The following is an 11,927-nucleotide window of genomic DNA, read 5'->3' on the forward strand; positions in this document are numbered from 1 at the left end:
CCTTGTGTGACACATGCTCCAGAACTAGACAGAATCAGTACACAAATGACTACTACTTAGCTGTACAGCCTTTGAATTGCTGCATGAGAATGACCCCACATGTCATGCTGTGGTCAGGCACAAGTGGCTACTACAGCCCTTTGGTATGGCAGTGGTGTTGTGCAGTCCTACTGCTCAGCAGAACAGACCAGAGGGAACTGCACACACAAGAACAGGAAGGGATCCCTTTGGCTACATTTAACAAAAGAGCATTGAAACTGTTTGTGGTACACATAGTCCCATAACCATGCAGTATTACACTTCTGCCATCTTTTGGCGTTGATGAGTTTCAGCAGATTTTGAGCAATCAGAGAAGCTACAGGTAGGCTCGTGTCTAAGGCTCAGGGTTCTGATCATGCAGCTGTAACTACAGGTAATGAAAGAGCAGAAACACAGAAAGGTATGGCCCAAGACTAAAAACAAATGAAAGAAAGTAATTTTGATATTTCAAATGAAATAAATTGCTATCAAATATTTTCAAGAAAGAGCTCTCTATTTTTACCTTGAAATACACATTTTTATTCCACAGTCTTTAGCTTTATGGTCACTTTGCTGGAAATGAAATGTCAACCAAGTAAACAGTTCACATTTTCAAAACAGTTCACGTTTTCAAAACATATTACCAGAATATGGTAAACCTGGCAATTTTGTAATAATACTTTTCCTTTTTAGTTTCCCTAATAAATTACCCTGTACCATACAGCCTCCATTCTTTTTTCTTCAAACACAACTGATTTTTTCAAGTTGGATTTTACCAAATTCACATGCTCAAAGATATTATCCTTAAAATTTTTAAATATTATCAATATTATTAAAAATTTTTACCAGGTCACAAAGCAACATAAAAACTGTGAAAATAGTAACGAAATTGTTGTCATTGTTGTACCATCATATTACGTTGACAACCTCTCTTAAAGTCATTAAAGATGAAGGGCCAAATGTAGCTCTTGGGCAAGCTTAGAGCAATTCCACTCACTTTAAAAGGAATGCATCTGTCCTGTGAGGTTACTTTTAAATAAAAGCTGCCTCAGGTTAATGGAAATTAAGCTGTCATCTACTCTAGATTTTCAAAAAAGACAATTTATCCTTTATCACTGGGCAAAAATGAATTTTCCAAAGTATTAATGAATTTTTGTCTCATCCATGCTTTGAAGTTTCGATACCATTCTAAAAGCTTTTTTCTCCTTTGAATCTTTTCTTGTAAGCTCATTTTTTTTTCTTTCTCTAGAATAGCAGGAAGCTCTTTCCAGTTTTTAATAAAGATAAATGGAGCCCCCATGGTTTTTAATAATTGCAATGGAGCACTGTGGTAGGCTGATGAATTTCCGCAATCACCCGGTGTCATTACATCTTCTACAACGGGCAGAGATCCATAGGAACAAGCTTCATAAATTCTGTAACATTCTGTATTTATTCCCACTGGGCACAATGTCAAATCACTCTGCAGCAAGGCATCTTGATAGTTCTTGAAACTTTCATTTGTTTCTTGAGGCTGCCACCTAGGAAAGGGCAAAAAAAGTGAAAATTAATATTTTCCTCACAGGCACTGCAATGAAAACATAGTGATATGCTTTAATTTATATTAGTTATAAAACTGAAAATGCTATTAGTGTAAAAATTTTGTATTACACACGCAGTGAATTAACTTTTATTTTTAGTCTTAACTGCTCTTAAAAGTCTTCTAAAAATTTATTGAAAATGTCACTGTTAAAAACAGATTGTAATATGTGGCTCTTTCTGGAAATTATTAACACTTAAAAGTGTAAGAAACAAATTGAAATGCCACTCCAAATCTTCTGCATGACTTGGATGATGCATATGTCAATTTACTTCACAGCACAGTTTAGAAACACACAAAAAAGGAGACCTCAATGGGCTTTTTAATGACCTTTTTTTGGCCTCAAAAGAGGTTTGCTCTTCAAAACCTAGGATGCAGAGCAATTGGTTTAACCTGAATTCGTCTACTTGAAGTGCCTCAAGATGTCTGGGAGATAAGAGTTTATGTCACAGATACAATCCATCTCCTGAGACCCTTCATCAGGGCAGCTAAGGTCTACCTAAACACCACTGTGCCTGCTATCCAACATTTTATAGGTGTTGCTTTTCAAATTTAAGAAATACAATCAGAACCCTACTCTTGTTAGACAAAAAATAACTGTGCTGTACAGATTAAATCCACTCTCATGTGGAACTCAACAAAATATGGCTGTCTTTTTTCTTTGGCTAAAGACATGAAACTCCACAAAATACAAGATAAGTGTTTCTTCTCATAATCAAATATTTGTAAGAAAAAGGCAGATGGTCTTTGATGGTTATATACAGAGGAGACTTTCCTAAACTAGATTTAAAAATATGCCTTATGTAAAATATAACAGAAATGCTGTTATGTTGACTTAAACAAAGAGTCTCTGCACTATTCCCTGACTTAATGACTAATTACCTTTATTTGTATTATTTTTTAACACTCAAGAAAAGATTGGTAATAATGAACCAGGCAAAAAACTCAAAATTTTCATGAAGTAAATTAAAGTCTTACTGTTCTCTGGCTGCAATCCAGCAAAGTTTGTCAAGCCCATCCTGTTTCAGAATTTCGATGAGGGTTTCTCTAGAAGAATTCTTATAAACTGTTCCTAAAAAATTACATAGATATGATCTTGGATCATGTAGCATTGACCAGCTGGGTTCCACAACTGGAAAATTTCTGTAGCTGTAAAAAAATGTGTAAGTTAGACAACCATATCAAAGGAAAACATTTTGCAGCATTTCATTTTCAGTGCATCATATATTATGACTAAAACCACCTGCTTATTGCCAATCCATCTCTACAGACAGATTCAGAAGTAAACCAAGTCACATCCTGTCCTAAAACTATGTCTTTATTCCCTTTACCCCCATCAGGCCCTTCCCAAAGTTTTCAGAATACTTACATCTTCTTTCAACATCAGAAATATTGAATGTGCAGATTACAGAATGTCCTTGACTAACATGCTTTTCCAAAGAAGCTGCTCTTGATGCAACCACAAGTTTTGACTGAAATGGTCAGTTTAACAGTAACTATGGCATGTAAGTCTCACATACCTTAATCTCTGGATATACTCCTCTACTGAAAATACCACTGGTAACCTTTCAAAGGAAAATCTTTGATCGGAGTGAACTCAATAATCGAATCTTCTGGCTACTAAATAGCTTATTGTGCATTATTTGATGGAGCAGTCCTGTCCTCATTCTTCTCCTGCATGATGAATGTCAATTCACTTAGTTTCTAATAAGCATTTATTCCTTCATGACAAATATTTTTGCATCATTCCACATCTTAATTTTCCCTCTTTACTTGCAAAATCCAGCACATTTTCATGCCTTTAACCTGTTTTTTACAGCCGTTGTATGCAAGGTCTGGAAAGCCCATTTTGATACCAAATTTATCTTCCTCCACCCAGCTTTGCACCCTCGTTTATTGTTCTAAGCGTTGTGGCTTTCTCTTCACTGTCACCTTAATCTCTGCATCTCAAAACTCAACTTCTTTCCATTTAGGAACTTCTAATACCATCGATTCTTTGACATCATCAATAATCCAAATTTAGCATATGTCAGAGACACTGTGAACAAGTTCAAGCTGTATATAAAAAGCTCTATACAGTTTTCCAGCTTGTTGAGCAAACTAGATCAATATAGGATATTGAATTCAAATTCAACACACGGTATGAAAATAATCCTGTATTCCTTTCAGCTTCTATTACCCTGGTAAGTCGCTAAACCACTATCAACTCTGTTAATAAGAAGTAAAAATGCATCTAGCTGAACCAAACCTTTATTTACTCCACATAAATAGTTTGAGCACTTAAGTATAACAAAAATGTTTTTTTTTTAAACAAGCAGTTAAGCAAGTTTACACTACTGTGTTACTGGAGTATAACAACTCCAAATGGGAAGCCTTTTGAGCCAAAACGGAGGTTAAAAAAAAATACTCTTTGCTTTTCTGAACAAATAGTACCTGCAACTAATTATCCTTTGAATCTCCATATCACTGGTATGTATTACATCAGCAGTCATGATAATCTCAAGAGCAAATCTACTGAAGAAAGAATAAACAGAAAATCTCAGGAGACACAGGTTCATTTTCCTAAAGTTTCCTAAACACTAGTACCCTTTTCCTGTTATAATTTTTATTGCTAAATGCAATTTTCAAAGACTCCAATGCCTGATTTAGAAAATGACTGATAGGATCACATTCTGCATTAACTTACTAAAATTGTTTTGGGCAAAAGCAGTAAGAGTCATATTTTCCATACCTCATGCACAACAATTAATGAATCAATTGCAACTTCTGTCTATAGCACTTACGTAGCTACTCCTAAAGGCCACTGGAAAATATCTTCTTCATTTACGAACGCGTAGTCATAGGTAACAAAGAGCAGACTGACAAATCCCCCGTTTCGTTTCAGGTACGGCTGAATCCAGGCGTTGTTGCACTGCTCGTTCCCGAGCAGCACCACGGCCACGTGCTGGATTTTGCGGGTCTCCATCAGGGTCTGTGCGTAGTGCAGCCACTGCGTGGCGTAGGCGATCTTCGTCGGCTCCCTCCCGTTCAGCACCAGCACCACGTGCTCCGCTTCCACCGAGAAATAGCCGGGAACTACTGAGGGGCCAGTCAGGAAGCTGAGAAAGCCAAAATACAACATCAAACAAAGTAAGACTTGTAAGACAAATTACTTGCCTTAGTCCTCTAGCTAGTCTTACTACACTGCGCTCCAGAGATGATATTTTCTTCAACAAAGTAAATGCAATATACTGTAGTTGCACAAAATTAATGTGCAACTACAACCACTTCTGCTGTTAGTATGTACTGCTTAGCACAGAGTAAAGCTGCTTTCATTTTTATTCAGGAAAAAGGTGATTGACTTAAATAAGGTATTTTGTCAATAAATCAGAACGAGTACAATACTCAAACCTCAAAATGTGTGTAAATCAACCACCTTTCAAAAAAGGGTGCACTTTGATGTTCATATTTTCTTAATTCCAGTGATAACCAATGAATGCTGTACTAGAATGAGAGGCCCTCCCAAAAACCTGAAGACTATACACAATCTGGTATCACTAAGAGTGACAGTTAGCTAGTCTTGCATATTACTTTTCTCAGTGTTTTGGTTAAGTTTCTTCTGTGTAGAATTGATAACACAATAAACATCTATCCAACTTAGGTTGGCTGTATGCCCCAGGTCAAACTTGAGGCTCTGATACAAGGCAGTAAGCACAAACATTTTAGTTATAAAACGGCATTTCTAGATCTTCAACAATGTATTTAACAGAAGAATTTCAGTCATGTAGCAAAACTACCAACTCTTTAATCATTTGCAAGTATGTGACAAAAGCCATTTATGAACTTCAATGAAACAAACCAGTATTTGTCAGCCCCTGCTCTAGTTACCTGGTGTCTTAACAGATTATTGACTGAATGCAAAGAAGTAGCAGTTACACAGCTTGGGAAAAAGTGGAGGGGGAAAACAGCATTGTTTAAAAATAAAAGTCAGTTAAGTGATAATTTTCTAGATCTGCTGCATTACTAGTTTTTCATTTACCAGCAAAACTTAGTTTAGAGTGAGCATGAGTTTTAACTCATGAAGTGCTGAGACTGACAGCTAGTTTCAGTTCAAATATACTTACTGAGGAAAAAAGCTCTCACAACAAAAACTGTAAAGACTACTCCAGCGAAGTTATCTGAGGCAGACTGACCTTAGACAAGTGTATTTTAAACCTGAGTTAAGCTGACATGCTGCTGGCTTGGTGGAAGTGATGTATTTTGGAGCCAAGATTCGTAAGACATGACCTGGAATCAAGACTTCTAATACATTAAATGCTAAGTCAGATCAAGAATTAAATCCAAAGTTTAACAGACAATGAGAACAGAATCACAGGGATTCCTAAGAGAGAATACCTGGAGCTTTGGAATGCCTCAAATAGAGACTAAATATGCACAAGTGATCACCTTGCAAAGAGACTTGGGGAAAAAGGGTTTTTCCCATGACACAGCACTTTGAGGGTAACAGCTTTACAGCAATAACAGATGTACAGGTCAGGAAGCAATGACCTGTGGGTAGCAATATATGTAGTTGAACAGCATAAAATTACAGTGGGGGAAAAAAAGTAACACAGTGCAAGTCTCATAAATCCATACTTTAATAATCAAAACACCGTGCTAGGGCTGTGCTATTAACTCCCAATCAGAACACAGCTGGGATTGGGAAATGGAAGAGACACTACAGAAGCTGCTAAATGGAGGGAGCAGTCTTTAGAGTACCAACCACTCACATGAAGGCTAGAGCAAAGATACTATGGGAAGATTACATTTTTTGGACTAAATACGTGATTTGCTTTCTACGAAGTCCTTGGTTTTCCTTACTAGTGATAGATAATAATACAAAAAGATGCTATTTTAAATTGGGTCTTACAGTGCCCATTCTGGAGGTGTTGAGACAGCCATTCTTCAATAGCAAGGATTAAATTTAACACTTGCAGTAAGAGAGATAATAATAAATACATTCAGCACAGACATATCCCATATGCAAAAAAGTAATTACATAAAAATGAGAAAATCAAGAAAATAACTTGGGAAGGAGCAGTCCAAATCACAAAGTGACTCCCATCTACAAAAACAACTTGAGGGGACTCTGGAGAACAGTCAGTATTAATTCCCTCTCTGGAAGAGCCTGTAATAAACAGTAAGATCACTGAATCTTATCAATAGGTAAGATCACTGATCACTTATACGGATAAGCACTGCTGTGAATGAGTTAATCCTGTTTCATTAATCTGATGAAGCATGTCAATAAGAACACAGATAAAGAGGATCCAGTGGGCATAGTGGTTTTGGACTTTCAAAAAGCTTCACTACAGGGTTTTATTAAAACTAAATTGCCAGAAGCTATACCAGGTGGAATCCTCTGATAGACAGAAACCTCTCCTAGTTGACTGAGTCAAGGCAGCGCTGAATGTTTATCAGATAGAGAGGGTGTGACTTGGGGGAAACAGAAATTTAGGAAAGCTCTTGCCAAATAAGAGGTAAGAAGTTTGGCACTCTGCTCTACAACATCTTCCTAGATGACAGGAGAGAAAGGTGTGAATTGCTTCAAGCCAAAGAAAGTGTTAAATCCTGCTCTCTTGCTTTTTGTATCAATGTGCCAAGAGGCTACGATGAAGTTCCTTCACCACTCCTGTTTTTAAATAAGCATCACTGCATTTTATGGAGAAGCTGATACTTCATGTATTTTTTAGGCAACTTCTTTGATGGAAATATGTACCCATCAAAATCTGTATGAGAGATGTGTATTCTCCATCATAAATATACAGAATGGGCTTATTCATGTAACTGTGTTCAAGTGGTATTTTGGCATTTTTGTGTCTTTAGATTTGTTATTCTTTAAAAACATTCACCAGACATCTATTTTTTAACAATCATTAGACTTACCACAGAGAACTGCAGAACAGCACATATTCTCCAAATATGTCACCTCAGCTAGCTCCCTCTAGCCTCATCTAGTAATCAAAAGATAATTTACCTCAGCCAGGCAGTAAACAATTCTAGAAAATAACCAGTGAGAAGCCAAAACCACATAATTCTTCTCCACAACATGAACTAGTATTTCCAAATAGAGTAAAAAGTAGCTATTTCAGAAGCCTAGTTGTTAAAATAACAGTTATATTGCAAATTTTCTGTACTTTGCACAAGTTTCTACTAGCCCGTCAAATGTTAACCTTTGTTATGTTGGTATTAAACTCAACCTTTGTATTTTTATAGGACCTAGCATCCAAGTTGAAATTAGAAGAGGGACTCCATTATCTCTGGCACATCTAGACATAACAAGATATTTAAATGCAGGCATATACGTCTTTCTTTGAGAGATGCATACCCTAAGGGAACATGTGAAGTTATTAATCATCTGAAACAGGCACACTAGAGAGAAAATAACCATAATCAGTCAAGTGACAGACTCATTAAGTACAGCAAATTATTTTCATGTTATAAATGTGGAAAGCAAGAGCCTAAAGAAATTCTTATGTCAATACCAGGAAGATAACCTATCATGCCACAGCATCATCGATTTCTATAGCTTCTAAGATTTTAACTCTGGAAACAACAAAGTCTTTTGCCACCAAAACTACACTGTAAGCACTGGCCCAATATTCAAAGGAAGGACTGTATCCTTTCTCTGTATTTGTGAATTGAAAAGTCTATTGCTCTGTCAAGGAGACTACCAAGATGCAGAAGCATCATTCATAGTTGATTCTCTAAACTTGTAGGATCATCTTTTATTTGCAGACAAGGAATATAGCTTTTTCTGTTAAAGAGTACATTAATTCATCTATTTCTTCTGGAAAGACTCTATTGCCTGTACCATGTTTACTGTTAGATACTTTGATAATTCGAAATTATTTTTAAAAGTTTTGTGATCACTTAAAACCTCCTTTCAATTCACAATCACATGCGTACTTCAAACACTACCTTCAAATATTTCAGCTAGAACCATATCTTGTGCAAGGAAAAAATGGCCTCCTGAAGCGACACATGTTTCAGAAGTTAAGCTCACTCAACTGTGTAATTTATGTATTAAAATAAAACTTTTTTAACAGGCAGGTCCTGGTGCAAGTGACTAAATGCTGCAGGAGACCTACTTCTGCAGACTGGCTAACTGGCCAAAGAGACAAAAAATCCTTCAGCTTTCACTGTATCTTCACAGAAAGCATTAAAATGGTATTAAATAGGGACTCAGAAAAAAGCTCTGTATCATTCCCTGAATAATATAAAACATTTTGACAACAGTCTTAAACCATACACGATCACAGATCAAACACCACTGTTAAAGCAAACAGTGCTTTATGTGTAATCTTCCTTTCCCTACAAAATTTTGGTTTGCAAATCAAGTAGCTAACCAGAGGCTAGGTCTCACAGCTAGCCTTTGTTATAAACAAATTATGGTTTTGACGCATTCCTATTTATGAATGAAAGAGCCAAGTCCCTTTCTCCTGAATACAGCAGAAACCAAAGGGCAGGAGGCATCTTCCTGCCTCACACGTGCATGCTTGATCTCACCAGCTATGAGCCCCCAGGCCCCAGCTCTTTACAGTGCTCTCAGGGTTGTATCCTCACCCTGCCACCGAGGTCTCTTGGCTGCTCTTTCTCTCAGAATTGGCAAGTTTTTACATATATTTTTAATAACACAAACCATCATAAACCAGATTAAATTCCTCCCTAGTTTTCTGTTTTTTAACAGTGACATGTTTGGTCTAGAATTAGTTAGATTTATCAAGTATGTGTTTTTGTGTATAAATTATAATTTTGAATGAGAAGCCATGTGTGTATTACATAGTTATCAAAACATTACAAAATTAAAGTACTTGCAACTGTATTAAAATAACCACAACTTTGAGACAGCCAAAATAATGCCGGAGCAGTGCATCATTCAGTTTACCTTTCCAATGCATTACTTACTAAAGTTTACACAATTGAAATCAACATCATGAACAATACCTGAAGTATGTTTTTCCTGCATTTTGGCTTCCTTCTCTCCACTGTGCAATCACATCAGTTGGCTCAAGGTGCCCTCCAAAAATGTGTTGCCAAAGGTAAAGACCTACATAAATGAAGACATGATGGAGAATTTGAATGAACAGATCTTGCCTACTCTACGCTCCTAAAAAAATTATTTCTGGAAAATGAAAAAGCATCACAAGATAAGAACTTGGGAAATAAATGTCACAATATGACTTAGAATTAGTTAAGATTAATTTTTCCCACACTGCCATTTAAAAAGATTCTTTGGCTGACAAAATATCAGCAGATGAAGATATACACTACTGCTTCTGTTAGCAACTCTTTCCAGCACACATACCACTAAAAATGAGCAAACATTAATTGGCATTTTAAGCACAAGCATACTTCCCTTAAGCTTCTGTGAAATGTACCAATTTTTATGATGTTAATATACCAGGCAATATACCTATGTGTTCTACAATGCTACGTGAAAGTTTGACTGTAAGCCTGGCATTTCCAAAAAAGCTATGCTAAGAATAGTGATACATTTTCAGCAGTTGTTAGAGGTTGAGAAGACCTTGGCTCCCAGTTTGTGTAGAGGGGAAACAGCATCTTCCACAAAAGAGGAATTTCCGAGTTCATCAGTGGTAGTAGTACTACAGTACACTGCACTACAGGAAACTCTTTATTTCTCACTGTGTGATGCTTTATTTCACAAAGTGTAAATGTGACAAAAATAAATAATCTGCTTAGGCAAGTAAGAGGTCTCTCCTTGTGTCATACTGTAAACCAGACTGGATTAAAAAAGTAAGTGCATTTCTTTGCCATTTGAGATATTTTCCTTGACAGATGCAGAAGAGCCTTTAAAGGAACTGATATAAAGGGAGTTCAACTACTCTTATGCTGCCATGAGTTTGAGTAACAGCTAGCATCTCCCTAATACTTCCCATGTTCAGATATACATATTGTGGAATCATATACATAAATTTTAATCATCAGGAAATGCAGAAAAACACTATACCAGAAAGGTTAAATTACCAATAAAGATGGACTACATCTGCTTACCAATTGCTGCTTTGCCCCAAATCTGTACTCTAAGACTGGTCTGTTCTAGGTGAGACCTCGCATATTTTATCTTTTTAAGATTAGCTTCATATCTCTGCTGAGAAGCAGCCAGCTCATTTTTCTCATCCGCATCCCACGGATTCCACTCTTCATTTCCCAAGGCAACATGATCTGTGAAACCTAAAAGCGTGATTTCCATTAAAATAAAAAAAAAATAAAAAAGAAGATCAAATTCACAACTGTAGGAAAACTGATTAATTTTCTCAAATTCGTAATTTCACGCAGCACCTGACAGATGCGCACAGGGTCGTGCGCATCACCATCACCATCGCCACCACCACAACCACAACCACAACAAGCACCGCCACCGCCGCCTCTCCTGCCCCTCCGTGCCGCGCGGGGCCCGCCGAGGCCCAGCGGAGCCCGCCGCAGACAGCGCGGGCCCGGCGAGGAGCGGGGAGGCACCGGCCCCGCTCTCCTCCCTCGGAGGCCGCCGCTAGGCCCCGCCCACCAGGCCGGCTCCGCTCCAAACCCACCGGGCCGGCCCCGCTCCAAACCCGCCGCTCCAGACGCACCGGCCGTGGCCAGGCCGGGCAGGGCAGGGCGGCTCGGAGCGGCCCCGCCGCCGCACTCACCTCGCGGGCCGTGGCGGTCCCGGTGCGAGCGGGGAGCGGCCGGGCGGCGCGGGCGCAGGAACACGGTGTAGGCCGCGTAGAGGGAGAAGAGGCCGTACGCGACGATCAGGGCGGAGCAGAGCCGCCTGCGAGCGCCCCGCATCCCGCCCGGCGCGGGCGGAAGGCCCGGCGGGGGGCGCCGGGAGGCGGTGGCGGCGGGAGCAGACTCCGCCCGCCGGCCTGGGCCGGGCCCTGCGCCGCCGGGGAGGCGCGGAGCCGCCGGGGCCATGGGCTGCCCCTGGCCGCAGGCCCCCGAGCCTGCCGGCACAGCTGTGCGATGGGGGGTAACCGGGTTGGAAACGGAGAGATGAACAGCACAGTCAGGTTATGGGAATTTTATTAAAATGGGCAAAGCTTGGATTGATCAGAGTGAGTCACGTTCCACAGAGAGATGGAAAGACTCTGCACGAGTCCTTCTTAAGGCCAGGTGCTACAGCTTCTGTAAAGCCTATATCCGCCTGTAGACGAACACCATGACCCTAATTGTAGCTAAATGCACAGTGCCGTTCACCTACCCAAAGGAGAAATAGTCTAGAACAGTAAAGATTGTATTGCACTGCACAACCCTACAGCCTCTTCTGGGTCTGAGTGGATTTTTTCTTGATCAATTTTTTACTCTTGCT

The 11,927-nt window shown here is 39.1% G+C and overlaps 1 protein-coding gene across 5 annotated transcripts; it reads right to left on the reverse strand.

Annotated features, from left to right (window-relative positions):
- Window positions 1–530: 530 nt before the first annotated feature.
- On the reverse strand, window positions 531–11,509 carry RXYLT1 (ribitol xylosyltransferase 1). 5 transcript variants are annotated; one of them, XM_074539801.1, is made up of 6 exons: window positions 11,266–11,502; window positions 10,631–10,810; window positions 9,563–9,665; window positions 4,381–4,695; window positions 2,576–2,746; window positions 531–1,538 (listed from the first exon to the last, which is right to left on the reverse strand). In XM_074539801.1, the coding sequence occupies exons 1-6, from the start codon at window positions 11,405–11,407 to the stop codon at window positions 1,121–1,123; spliced, it is 1,329 nt and encodes a 442-aa protein (XP_074395902.1). In that variant the 5' UTR covers window positions 11,408–11,502; the 3' UTR covers window positions 531–1,120. The 5 variants fall into 5 exon arrangements, 4 of the variants coding, with proteins under 4 accessions (XP_074395902.1, XP_074395904.1, XP_074395905.1 ...); XR_012580074.1 differs by having other exon boundaries at window positions 1,398–1,538; window positions 2,576–2,669; XM_074539802.1 differs by lacking the exon at window positions 531–1,538 and adding an exon at window positions 3,118–3,271 and having other exon boundaries at window positions 2,608–2,746; window positions 11,266–11,509.
- Window positions 11,510–11,927: the final 418 nt, after the last annotated feature.

The sequence above is a fragment of the Zonotrichia albicollis genome, chromosome 4, assembly GCF_047830755.1.
Source record: "Zonotrichia albicollis isolate bZonAlb1 chromosome 4, bZonAlb1.hap1, whole genome shotgun sequence".
In the NCBI taxonomy this organism is placed as follows: Eukaryota; Metazoa; Chordata; class Aves; order Passeriformes; family Passerellidae; genus Zonotrichia; species Zonotrichia albicollis.

Coding starts and splice junctions, on each gene's coding strand:
- RXYLT1 (XM_074539801.1), bottom strand. CDS start 11,407: ATGCGGGGCGCTCGCAGGCGGCTCTGCTCCGCCCTGATCGTCGCGTAC. Junction 10,811..11,265: donor GGACCGCCACGGCCCGCGAG/GTGAGTGCGGCG, acceptor TCACGCTTTTAG/GTTTCACAGATCATGTTGCC. Junction 2,747..4,380: donor TGGCCTTTAGGAGTAGCTAC/GTAAGTGCTATA, acceptor ATTTTTTTACAG/CTACAGAAATTTTCCAGTTG.